This window comes from Salvelinus sp. IW2-2015, linkage group LG17 (assembly GCF_002910315.2).
Source record: "Salvelinus sp. IW2-2015 linkage group LG17, ASM291031v2, whole genome shotgun sequence".
NCBI classification, from domain to species: Eukaryota; Metazoa; Chordata; class Actinopteri; order Salmoniformes; family Salmonidae; genus Salvelinus; species Salvelinus sp. IW2-2015.
Genome location: NC_036857.1, coordinates 34,131,859 through 34,145,294, shown reverse-complemented (window position 1 = coordinate 34,145,294; position 13,436 = coordinate 34,131,859). Strand labels below are relative to the sequence as shown.

The 13,436-nt window shown below is 42.9% G+C and overlaps 1 protein-coding gene across 1 annotated transcript in view; it reads left to right on the top strand.

Annotated features, from left to right (window-relative positions):
* Positions 1 to 13,436, top strand: part of LOC111977153 (protein kinase C, zeta) — a 138,742-nt gene that overhangs the window by 15,207 nt on the left and 110,099 nt on the right. The window contains 3 exon segments of the mRNA XM_024006473.2: positions 7,130 to 7,251; positions 7,390 to 7,479; positions 7,961 to 8,011. Coding sequence (XP_023862241.1) covers positions 7,130 to 7,251; positions 7,390 to 7,479; positions 7,961 to 8,011 — 263 coding nt within the window.

The window sequence follows — 13,436 nt, the reverse complement described above, 5'->3', positions numbered from 1 at the left end:
AGATTATGGACCTGATCTTAGAATGATCCTGAATAGGGGTTGTGTGTTGTCAACAGTAACTGGTTCAGACAGTGGGGGGTTAGGTTGGCCTAATGACGCTTGATGTTGAATATGAACACACACACTGTATTACAGGGTCATTGACAGACAGGTGAAGGTGGTTCAAATGGCACGAGTTCAAATCATAATAAAATGCAATATGGAAAGATACCGCATTAGTAATAATGGATTGTATGTGTAGTACTCAGTGGATGCTAAAGACCTTTACATTGTGCGAGCCGGAACGGCTCCTATGAGCCGATCTCATATTTCTGTAGCGTGAGGCAGCTTGATGTACAAACACACCCACTGAACAGGACGCTAGTCTATCTCTTTAATGCTGAATGCCAAGCAGAGACGCACCGACTCGGCCGGAGATCGAACTCCCAGCCTTCAAATCGCAGGACGGACACTCAAACCACAAGGCTCCTGAGTAGTTACTTTACATTGTGTGGTACCAACCACGAGGCAGTCGAGCTGAGTCCTGGGCTACGGTCCAAACACATAAAAGACGCACCCTATCCCCTCAGCCCTCAAATTAAGTGGACACTTCTGATGACGTCTGACGAGTATACACTTGCAGGGCAAGGGGCGAGGGAGGAAGGAATGATTTTTAAATGGACCACCCTTGGCCGGAAATTCGTCACTCGTTCATCTCGTGATGATTGTGTTTTCAGCCACCGGTAGCTTGTGGTTGCTTTATATGCCCTACAGTCAATTATGAGTGCTTGTCTACTTATATTAAATATATAATGATTGATATACGCCTACTGTATGATAGCTAGCAAATTAATTATCCAACTAACGTTAGCCTGCCTAGCTGGAACTTCTGAAGAAGGGAAATGTTTTATTTCTACAATTTCCAAAAGATAACCAAACAAAAACATATTTACTTTTTACGTAGTAGCAAAATGTCTTACTTATTTGCATTTGTTTTTACTTACACATGTATGTTGACTTCTCCATTGATGTTGTTTTTAAGTTTTCGCTGACTTTTCTAAGCGGATCGTCTCGAATTGAATTATGGGGAGTTTCAGGCCCGGAGTGAACATAATTATACACTCACAAAGCCGACTGAAAACGAGGGCTGAGGGGCTTACGTTGCAAACTTCCCTTGCTTGGCTAATAATTTGGACCACCCTCCAAAATGGCGACGGGGATTCCCTCAAGGGCATAAGGCGAGGGTAAGTGGACGAGGGTGTGTCTCTTAAGTGTTTGGAGCCCAGCCCTGCTATTGACTGGAGTCATAAACAAAGAACAATCACGGGTGTCCACATCAATAGCTGAGAAACATAAGTGAAACCTGAGTTATAATGAATGGTCTGCTCACCACATGCCAATGAATGTTAGCTGGATTTGCAATCCACTTATAATTAGGCTAACCTAGAGGAGTCCAGAGAGGAATAAAATCCTAATTTTGTCGAGATCACAAATTATCTCATGATCACGACATGAAAAAAAAAGTTGTTTTGTTGAGATCACGAAATAAACTATAAATAGGAGTTTTGATGATAGATTGACAGTATGGCTGAGGCGGCAGAGCCCATGGTGGATCAGCGCATATGTTTTTATTGATTGTTACACTAATGGATGGTACATTTCATGCGAACATCATGCTTTCATTTGTGTTTGGAGTTCATTATCTGTTTATAAGTTAGAATGTTAGCAAGCTAAATGTCCCTTACCTTGAGCTAAGAGCTCTTGGGGCATCTCAGCCATCATGGGACATTTTAAGCCTGTCTTCCAGGCTGTATGCCACCCTCAAAACCACAGCCAATCGCATGCAAGCAACAAAGCAGCTACAGTGCCTTCAGAAACTATTCATACCCCTTGACTTATTCCATAAATTGTGTTGCAGCCTGCATTTTCTCACCCATCTACACACAATACCCCATAATGGCAACGTTTTTTTTAAAGCAAATGTTTTCAAAATTAAATACAGAAATATCTCATTTACATAACTATTCCGACCCCTGAGTCAATACTTTGTAGAAGCACCTTTGGCAGCAATTACAGCTGTCAGTCTTTCTGGGTAAGTCTCTAAGAGCTTTCCACACCTGGATTCAGGAGTGGAAAAAGTACCCAATTGTCATACTTCAGTAAAAATAGAGATACCTTTTAATAGAGAACCATCCCAACCGTGAAGCATGGAGGTGGAAACATCATTCTTTGGGGATGCTTTTCTGCAAAGGGGACAGGACGACTGCACCGTATTGAGGGGAGGATGGATGGGGCCATATATCGCGAGATCTTGGCCAACAACCTCCTTCCATCAGTAAGAGCATTGAAGATGGGTCGTGGCTGGGTCTTCCAGCATGACAACGACKCGAAYCACACAGCCAMGGCAACTAAGYAGTGGCTCRGTAAGAAGCATCTCAAGGTCCTGGAGTGGCCTAGCCAGTCTCCAGARCTGAASCCAATAGAAAATCTTTGGAGGGAGCRGAAAGTCCGTATTGCCCAGCGACAGCCCCGAAACCTGAAGGATCTGGAGAAGYTCTGTAMGGAGGAGTGGGCCAAAATCCCTGCWGCAGTYTGTGCAAACCTYGTCAAGAACTACAGGAAACGTATGATCTCTGTAATTGCAAACAAAGGTTTCTGTACCAAATATTAAGTTCTGCTTTTCTGATGTATCAAATACTTATGTCATGCAATAAAATGCTACTTAATTACTTAAAAATCATACAAGGTGATTTTCTGGATTTCTGTTTTAGATTCCGTCTCTCACAGTTGAAGTGTACCTATGATAAAAATTACAGACCTCTACATGCTTTGTAAGTAGGAAAACCTGCAAAATCGGCAGTGTATCAAATACTTGTTCTCCCCACTGTATGTGTGGGGTACAGAGATAAGGTAGTCATTCAGAAATCATGTAAAAAAAAAAAAAAAAATTGTAATTGCCCACAGAGTCCATTCAACATATTATGTGACTTGTTAAGCACATTTCTACGCATGTTATAATTTGGACATTTCTATGCTTGCTATAACAACGTGGTTGAATACTTATTGACTCAAGACATTTCAGCTTTTCATCTTTTATTAATTCATTTTATTATTTTGCAAAAAAAATGTGACGTTATGGTGTATTGTGTGCAGCCCAATGACAATACACCTCAATTTCATTGATTTTAAATTCAGGCTGTGACACAACAAAATGAGGAGGAAGTCAAGGGGATACTTTCTGAAGGCTCTTTAACTTGTCTTGTTAGCTGCTGGTTGTTAGCTTGCATAAGTGATATGTGTATTATTGTCAGGGACACTTACCATTTCTTGTGGATAATATTTCAATTAAGTGGGTGAGCTCTATTCCTGGCAGGCTGATCAGTTTCAATAGCAGCCTCAGAGGCTGATAAGTCAGGATGCTGCTTTGTAGGCTGTTTCATAGATAAAGCTCCTTGCTGGCAGATTAGCAGTCAGTGCATTATGTCAAATAAAATACAATTTTATTGGTCACGTATGTCACATGGTTAGCAGATGTTATTGCGAGTGTAGCGAAATGCTTGTGCTTCTAGTTCCGACAGTGCAGCAATATCTAACATGTAATCTAACAATTCCACAACAACTACCTAATACACACACATCTAAGTAAGGAATGGAATAAGAATATATACATATATGGAAGAGCAATGACAGAGCGGCATAGGCAAGATGCAATAGATGGTATAAAATACAGTATATACACTACTGTAGATTCTTAAAAAAAAAAAATGAATATCTACATAGGCGTACAGAGGCCCATTATCAGCAACCATCACTCCTGTTTTCCAATGGTACGTTGTGTTAGCTAATCCAAGTTTATCATTTTAAAAAGCCTTTTGCAATTATGTTAGCACAGCTGAAAACTGTTGTGCTGATTAAAGAACAAATAAAACTGACCTTCTTTAGACTAGTTGAGTATCTGGAGCATCAGAATTTGTGGGTTCGATTACAGGCTCAAAATGGCCAGAAACAAAGGACTTTCTTCAGAAACTCGTCAGTCTATTCTTGTTCTGAGAAAGGAAGGCTATAACATGTGATAAATTGCCAAGAAACTGAAGATATTGTACAATGCTGTGTACTATTCCCTTCACAGAACAGTGCAAACTGGTTCTAACCAGAATAGAAAGAGTGGGAGGCCCCGGTGTACAACTGAGCAAGAGGACAAGTACATTAGAAACAGATGCCTCGCAAGTCCTCAACTGGCAGCTTCATTAAATAGTACCCACAAAACACCAGTCTCAACGTCAACAGTGAAGAGAAGACTCCGGGATGCTGGCCTTCTAGGCAGAGTTCCTCTGTCCAGTGTCTGTGTTCTTTTGCCCATCTTAATCTTTTATTTTTATTGGTCAGTCTGAGATAAGGCTTTTTCTTTGCAACTCTGCCTAGAAGGCCAGCATCCCAGAGTTGCCCGTTCACTGTTGACTTTGAGACTGGGGTTTTGCGGGTACTATTTAATGAAGCTACCAGTTAAGTCTGTATGTAGACAGCAGTCTCTCTGAATTAGTAATGGCTGTTTAATAGTCTGATGGCCTTGAGATAGAAGCTGTTTTTCAGTCTCTTGGTCCCAGCTTTGATGCACCTGTACTGACCTCGCCTTCTGGATGGTAGCAGGGTGAACAGGCAGTGGCTCGGGTTGTTGTTGTCCTTTATGATCTTTGTGGCTTTCCTGTGACATTGGGAGCTGTAGTTGTCCTTCAGGGAAGGTAGTTTGCAACTGCCCCGGTAGTGATACCTTATGCAGACCGTACCACCCTCTGGAGAGCCTTGTGGTTGTGGGTGGTGCAGTTGCCATACCAGGCGGTGATACAGCCCGACAGGATGCTCTCAATTGTGCACCTGTAAAAGTTTGTGAGGGTTTTAGGTGACAAGCAACATTTCTTGAGCCTCCCGAGGTTGGAAAGCCGCTGTTGTGCTGCCTTTACCACACTGTCTGTGTGGGTGGACGATTTCAGTTTGTCCGTGATGTGTATGCCGAGGAACTTAAAACTTTCCACCTTCTCCACTGCTCTCCCGTCGATGTGGATAGGGGGGTGCTCCCTCTGATGTTTCCTGAAGTCCACGATCATCTCCTTTGTCTTGTTGACGTTGAGTGAGGTTGTTTTTCTGACACCACACTCCGAGTGCTCTCAGCTCCTTCCTGTAGGCCATCTCGTCGTTGTTGGTAATCAAGCCTACTACTGTTGTGTCGTCTGCAAACTTGATGATTGAGTTGGAGGCGTGCATGACCACGCAGTCATGGGTAAACAGGGAGTACAGCCTCCCTGTAGGGGGCTTAGCACGCACCCTTGTGGGGCCCCAGTGTTGAGGATCAGCGAAGTGGAGATGTTGTTACCTACCTTCACCACCTGGGGGCGGCCCGTCAGAAAGTCCAGGACCCAATTGCATAGGGCGGGTTTGAGACCAGGGCAGTGTGCAGTGTTATGGCGATTTCATCGTCTGTGGACCTATTGTGGTGGTAAGCAAATTGGAGTGGGTCTAGGGTGGAAGGTGGAGGTGATATGATCCTTGTCTAGCCTCTCAAATAACTTCATGATGACAGAAATGAGTGCTACGGTGTGATTAGTCATTTAGTTCAGTTACCTTTGCCTTCTTGGATTCAGGAATAATGGTGGCCAACTTGAAGCATGTGGGGACAGCAGACTGGAATAGGGAGCAATTGAATACTAGCTAACAAGACTACGTAGCTAACTAGCTAGTTCACAAGACTGGCAAAGTTAGCTGCGTTGTTGCTTGCATGCAATTGGCTGTGGTCTTGGGGGCGGCTTGCAGCCTGGGAAGCGGGGCTGCCTGTCAGGCATCGTTCAGGGCTTAAATGCCCTGTGATCAACGCAGCCACAGGGCTCCTTGATGAAGTGGTTATCATGCATCTGAACAAATTAATGGATGATGCGAGGTACTTTTGTTATGTCGTGATCATGAGATAAATAAGTTGTGATCTCAACATAACGAGGGAACATTTTTTTTAAAATCCATATGACCATCCTAGTACAGCCAACCTTTTTGGCTCACCTGTGCCTCCAAATTTCTTGGGAATATTCTACTACGAGACACTTGTGGGCTATTTTGAATAGCTTTTTGTAGCTGTTAGCCATTTGCTTGAACTGTTTGCTTTGCATCTCGCCTTTTATTTTTCCTTTCACTGAACATGCTCACAAATACACTTGTTCAGCAGGGACTGAATTCTCCCGCAGATCAAGTGTTTCAGGGGTTTTCTTGGTTAAGGAATACGAATGACTTAATTGCCAAAGTTTGCCTCCATTTTTGTCTTCATACTAACAAAGCACAGCTGGAGCAGCTGGATAGTGTATTGTAGAACGCAGCTGTGAGGTGGCAGAAGAGTAGCCTTGTGTCTCTTGCTTCTGGCTTGTAGAAGCCACTGTCTGCCATTGGACTCAAACTCGTCTCTGTATAGAGAACCATACATGCATATTGTAAAACTCGTCAGTATAGCCCATACATACATAGTAGTTGCAATGGCTACACCATAGCACCTGCTATCCATAGCAGAGAACCATAGGCCTGTGCTAGTGTCATTGATCCAATCAAATGAGAGTACTTTATAGGGATGAGTTGATATTAAACATAAAGTAATGATAAAAGACGAGAACGATACCTGAACGAGAGTGACTGTTGGTTGACTTGAGTGTCCACACATTGTGCAGCAGCTTGTTTGAGTGTGTGGCGCCCTCCTCCGGTGGGGCAGAACATGTCACTGCACAGGCCGTCGCATTCGCCACAGCTCATTTCGCGTCCTCATATTCCTTGCGATCTGTTTGTCACATTCAAATGGCAGTCAGGGAGTGTTTGATGGTTGAATGTCCGTAGCTGTCGTAGTTCCCTGTTCACAAAACATTTTTTGTCCACACATCTATTCAGACCGTTAACCACTGCTGAAGAAGTTCCTCCAGAGAAGTCTAAAGAAAATACAGTGACTGAAGTGGATGTGTTGAATACATGTCTAGCTTGGGCATCCAGACTTCCATTATTTAATCCATCTCGACATTGACTGAATACAATTGGGTGTAATTCCTTTTGCGGCAAACCCTGGTGTGAAGCAATGTGAAAGAGTGAGTGTGATTTGAATAATATTATATTATTTATCCTGTGTGTGCAGGGACATGCTAATCACGGACCTGGCTGCCACAGTAACCTACATGGGACTGTGTGAGGAGGTGAGGGTGATGTGCAGCCTGGCCCGGGAGCAGCCAATCACGCTCAAGTGGATCGACGATGAGGGTATGTTGGTCTCGCACGGGTGGGTGGAAAAAAATTCAGTTGTCGCTAGAGTAGACAAGATGCTACGCTAGCTATGACCTGTTGATCTTGACTACATGTGTATGAAATAAGTGAATAATCTGTGCTTGTGTCCCATAGGAGACCCGTGTACCATCTCCTCTCAGATGGAACTGCAGGAGGCCTTCCGGATCTACAGCCGCAACAGGAACTCAGGACTCCTGCTGCACGGTCAGTTAGTGCTCTGTCTGTCTGCACTCATTCCTCTGTCGCTTTACCTCTACTTCTCTTTTCACCTCCTCCTCTCTGTTCTCTTTTCACCTCCTCCTCTCTGTTCTCTTTTCACCTCCTCCTCTCTGTTCTCTTTTCACCTCCTCCTCTCTGTTCTCTTGTCACCTCCTCCTCTCTGTTCTCTTTTCACCTCCTCCTCTCTGTTCTCTTTTCACCTCCTCCTCTCTGTTCACCTCCTCCTCTCTGTTCTCTTTTCACCTCCTCCTCTCGGTTCTCTTTTCACCTCCTCTCGGTTCTCTTGTCAACTTTTCCTCTCCTCTGCAATAATTGTACTATTATCTCAATGCAAATAATTTACTTTTAATTCAGTGGTTTAGGATACATACACATTCATTTGAGTAACCATTAGTCAGTATGTTCAGAGGTTTAGATTGGGCATGTCTCTGGATATTCATAGTTGTCGTTCATCATTCTCTTGCAGTCTTCCCCAGTATCCCAGTGAAGCCAGGTATGCCATGTCCAGGAGAAGACCGTGAGTACTAGTGCTACATATTATACACATGTATTACACCTGGTTTCGCCGGAGGTGATAACATGCTAACAGGGCTAACAATCCGTAAATTCACGTTATTTTTAGAGGCGTGAAGCAGCTTTCTGTAGCTAGCTAGCAAACAAACAAGAGTATTAGCACTAGCTAACTGATTGTTAATTAATTTAATAGTTGACTGTGAAATGAAACAATTAAGTTATTTATAGTTAGTTAACCACCTTTCCTTCACTCTTTTGTACTGTAACATGGCATGCTCCTCTACCTCTGTGGTGTTCAGTGTTTATGCCACTAACTGGCAGTTCAGATTCCTCATCCTGTCCTCTGAGGGAGAAACCAAGGCACCCTGGATACAAGGTGTTTGACAACACTGCTTGTCTGGCTGTCACAGAAAATTAGACCACCTAGAACAGTGATTCCCAAACTGTGGGGCACGCGAGGGGTCGGCGTCTGGCTTTAAACTTGCTCTTGAAAGTTTTAATAATAGAATGTACAAGATGCAATTTTGAAATTGGGTAGTGCATCATCAGTTCCTCTTGTCATGGTTAGTCTTTGCATACCTTAGAGAGATATTTACAATTTGTCAGAAACTTCCAGATCAACTGGCCCATGTCAGCTGTTTTTTTTCTTTAGTTCTTTTAGCCCATTGATATTGTTGTAATTGTTTTGTCACTCAAATAACAAATGAATACACATTAGACATAGCAAAATGTATAGAATTGAAAGAAAATGAGCTTTAAAACTGCAAAATGAGGGGTGTGAACAGTTTGTGTCATAAACAGTGCTTGTGCCCATAGAAATAGACATGGTGCCTGCGAAATGTCCCCCAATGCTGGAAGAGGGGCCCCGAGTGAAAGAGTTTGGAAACCCCTGACCAAGAAGAAAGAGTCACATTAGAAGCTGTTCCCTCACACTGTCTCGTCCCATACGTCTCTCGAAATTCCCTGCAAACAAACAGAGGTTAGCCTAGTTCACCAGCCTGTACATACTCAATATCGGTCCTCAAGGGTTCCAAATGGGGAATATGCAATTACTGCCAATTGATCTGTTCATTGACTGCAGATGTTAGAAAGACAGCCGGCCACCACTTACGTCTCTTGATTTCCTCAGGGGCTTAATAGGCTAGCAACTATGTTATTATACTATACTGTGCATAGAATCCACGATACAAAATAAAAGCATACGGTCGCTATACAGTGCATTCGCAAAGTATTCAGACCCCTTCACTTTTTCCACTTTTTACATTACAGCCTTATTCTAAAATGTATTAAAATCTATTTTTTTACTCATCAATCTACACACAATACCCCATAATGACAAAGCGAATACAGGTTTTTAGAAATGTTTGCAAATGTATTAAATCAGACCCTTTTGCTAATAGACTCGAAATTGAGCTCAGGTGCATCCTCATTCCATTGATTATCCTTGATGTTTCTACAACTTGATTGGAGTCCACCTGTGGTAATTCAGTTGATTGGACATGATTTGGAAAAGCACACACCTGTTTATATAAGGTCCCACAGTTGACAGTGCATGTCAGAGCAAAAACCAAGTCATGAGGTCGAAGGAATTGGCCGTAGAGCCCTCGAGACAGGATCGAGGCACAGATATGGGGAAGGGTACCAAAGAATTTCTGCAGCATTGAAGGTCCCCAAGAACACACATCATTTTTAAATGGAAGAAGTTTGGAACCATCAAGACTCTTCCAAACTGAGCAATCGGGGGAGAAGGGGCTTGGTCAGGGAGGTGACCAAGAATCCAATGGTCACTCTGACAAAGCTCCAGAGTTCCTCTGTGATGGGAGAACCTTCCAGAAAGACAACCATCTCTGCAGCATTCCACCTATCGGGCCTTTCTTGTAGAGTGGCCAGACGGAAGCCACTCTACAGTAAAAGGCACATGACAGCCCGCTTGGAGTTTGTCAAGAAACGAAGTTTGAACTCTTTGGCCTGAATGCCAAGCGTAACGTCTGGAGGAAATCTTGCACCATCCCTCTGGTGAAGCATGGTGGTGGCAGCATCATGCTGTGGGGATGTACAGAGAGAAAAGTAGAGAGAGATTCTTAATGAAAACCTACTCCAGAGCACTCAGGGCCTCAGACTGGGGTGAAGGTTCACCTTCCAACAGGACAACAACCCTAAGCACCCAGCCAAGAAAATGCAGGAGTGGCTTCGGGACAAGTCTCTGAATGTCCTTGAGTGGCCCAGCCAGAGCCCGGACTTGAATCCGATCATCTCTGGAGAGACCTGAAAATAGCTGTGCAGCGACGCTCCCCATCCAATCTAACAGAGCTTGAAAGAATGGGAGAAACTCCCCAAATACAAGTGTTTATTTATTTATTTATTTATTTTACCTTTATTTAACTAGGCAAGTCAGTTAAGAACAAATTATTATTTACAATGACGGCCTAGGAACAGTGGGTTAACTTCCTTGTTCAGGGGAAAAACTACAGATTTTTACCTTGTCAGCTCAGGGATTCGATCTAGCAACTTTTCGGTTACTGGCCCAATGCTCTAACCACCAGGCTACCTGCCACCCCAACCTTGTAGCGTCATACCCAAGAAAACTCAAGGCTGTAATCGCTGCCAAAGGTGCTTCAACAAAGTACTGAGTAAAGGGTCTGAATACTTATGTTTACAAACATTTCTAAAAAACAGTTTTTGCTTTGTCATTATGGGGTATTGCGTTTCGATTGATGAGGAAAAATAAGGCTGTAACGTAACAAAATGTGGAAAAAGTGAAGGTCTGAGTACTTTCCGAAATGCATTGTATATACGTTTAACCAATGAGCATGAAATCAAGACAAAGCTAGGTACACAAAAATATTTAGTCACTCTTAGAGGACGCGGGTGCTTCTATATCAGTAAATGCACTTTAATGATAAAGATTCAACTTTCTCTTTGACTTCTATGATGTCAAAATGGTCCTGTGCACACGCACAGCAGACCGGCTGAACATGACTCAAACGTTTTCTGAAGCAACCCGGTAAAGTGAAGCACATCTTAGTTCCAGAGCATTCCCTTCTATGAAGTGTCATGGTTTTAACACTCCTCTCGCTCAAAAGGGTGGTGACGTCTTCAGCTCACTGCTGACTCCTGCACATTCTCTCCCCCTCTTCTTTTCCCTCTTCCTTTCTACTTTTTTTCTATTCCCTTTGACACCTATGGTTTCTCTCCCTCTATTTCCTCTTTCATCTCTTCATCTCAGAAAGCCAGAACTAAAATCTTGCGTAACTGTGTCAGATTCTCAATTCGTTTCAGGCAGAGACATTTTAGAAAAGTTATTCGAACGAGGAGCGGAAGCGGGGTCGTAGCTCCCACACCCTCTCTGCAAGTTACGGACAAGTGAATGCGAACACCTGCAAAATAGTGATTTGTCCAACTAATCAGTTACGAAAAATCTGTGCACTGGAACAAAGTTTTCTAGTTAGTTCTTGCATCCTACAGTCTGTTGACCGATACTACTGTACAATGCCAGTTATGTTAAGTGCATCTATCCACGAGACATTATCTCTCTCTCCATTTCTTCTGACATTCCCTGGCGCTGATACTGAGACACAGTATTCTTTAAATGTCTGTGTTGATGACTCCTCTGGTTTGGGTTTTCTATTCTCAGCATCACAGAGAGGCAATATGATGGTGTGCATGTTAACCTCTTAGCTAATGTTGGAAAGGAGAATCACTTTCTCTAATTGTTAAAGAATGGTTAACGTAGAAGATAAACATAACTGACCTAAATGTCTTGTAAGTCACCCTATAGTCCCTCTTGCTGTGTGGTATATCATGGCATCTCTCGCTCTCTCTCTATCCCTCTCTATCAGGTTGTCTATAGTGCATATATGCTGCTGTGCCAGCATGTTTTGCCGGCTAGTGCACCAGCGTGTGTGTTGGTGAGTGTGTGTGCGTTGGTGAGTGTGTGTGTGTTATAAGGGATGCCTGTGCTCTGTCCAGAGACAGCATACCCTTCCTTTGCTCTATGTGGAGAGCACAGTTACCGGACGCTGACCGCCAGTCTGTAGGTAATATACATACATGCAATCATTGAATGTGTGTGTGTGTATGGTGATTTATATGCTGCTGTGTTCTGTGCATACGTAATCATATAGCATGTGATGTATTCTGTATATTGTTGTCCATGCATCTGTAAGGACCATGTTTTATGTTTGTGTTCTCTGTGCTACAGAGACAATGAGTTTGTTTAGGTATGTTACAGTAGATATTGCTATCTACAGTAGTCTTTCAGTGCTTTTGTATGAGAGGGTTGGCTCAATGCTGCTGTGGCCATGGAGGAGTGAGGGAAGAGGAAGAGGAAAAAAACAGGAAATTGTCCTTGAAATAGCCTTCCTATTGGCTCAGGGGAGGAGGGGGGAGGGGACTCTACTGATACGTTAGGTCGTAGTGGTGCAGTTGCACTATGTCGGTGTGTGAGACTGAGGGTGTGTCCACCTGGGTGCAGCAGTGTCTGAGGGTCTGTCTCTTAGCTGTCCGTCATATTACACGTGTAGTAGGCTCTCTTTAGGTGGAATATGTGGGTTTGTTCTACAGGGTGTAGAATGTAGTGTTCCTTGGTTGGGTTGATTGATTGGTTGAATTACTGATTTAAGTGGTTGATTTTGACAAAGACACATATAGAACTGCTCCAGATGGAGACATTTACTGTATTTCTAGATACTTTTCAGGTTGAATAGAAAGCTCCAGAACGTCTTTGAAGTGATGGTCCTCTGGGTAATTCCAGGTAGAAATGTAATGTATGGAGAAGAGGCAGAGCATTTCTCTATCTTCAATCTGAACGTTTCACCCTGGCAGACATGGCATGCTGCTGGAGTTGAGGAGGAGGAGGAGTTGTTCTGGTGATTATGTCAGATAAAATACTAGCAGTGTGAAAATACGGCGCAACTCTCAGAGGACAATGGAAGTTGACGACAGAATAGAAACCTGTCAGCCAACAGGTATAATGAGTATAATGAGGTATAGCAAGTTGTTTTGATGCCTTTATGTTTTATTATCACTCATAATATGATGTATCTTTAAGTTTTCAACAAGCTCAAGCAAGCTGTTAACAACTCAGGATTATTGTAAGATGATAATAAGACATTATGAGGGGTTCGCACGGTACTTATTTAAAGTCTTATAATGACATTATGAGGGGTTCGTACAGTACTGTAGGTACTTATTTCACGTCTTATAATGACATTATGAAAGGGTTCGTACAGTACTGTAGGTACTTATTTCACGTCTTATAATGACATTATGAGGGGTTCGTACAGTACTGTAGGTACTTATTTAAAGTCTTATAAGGACATTATGAGGGGTTCGCACAGTACTGTAGGTACTTATTTAAAGTCTTATAATGACATTATGAGGGGTTCGTACAGTACTGTAGGTACTTATTTCACGTCTTATAATGACAT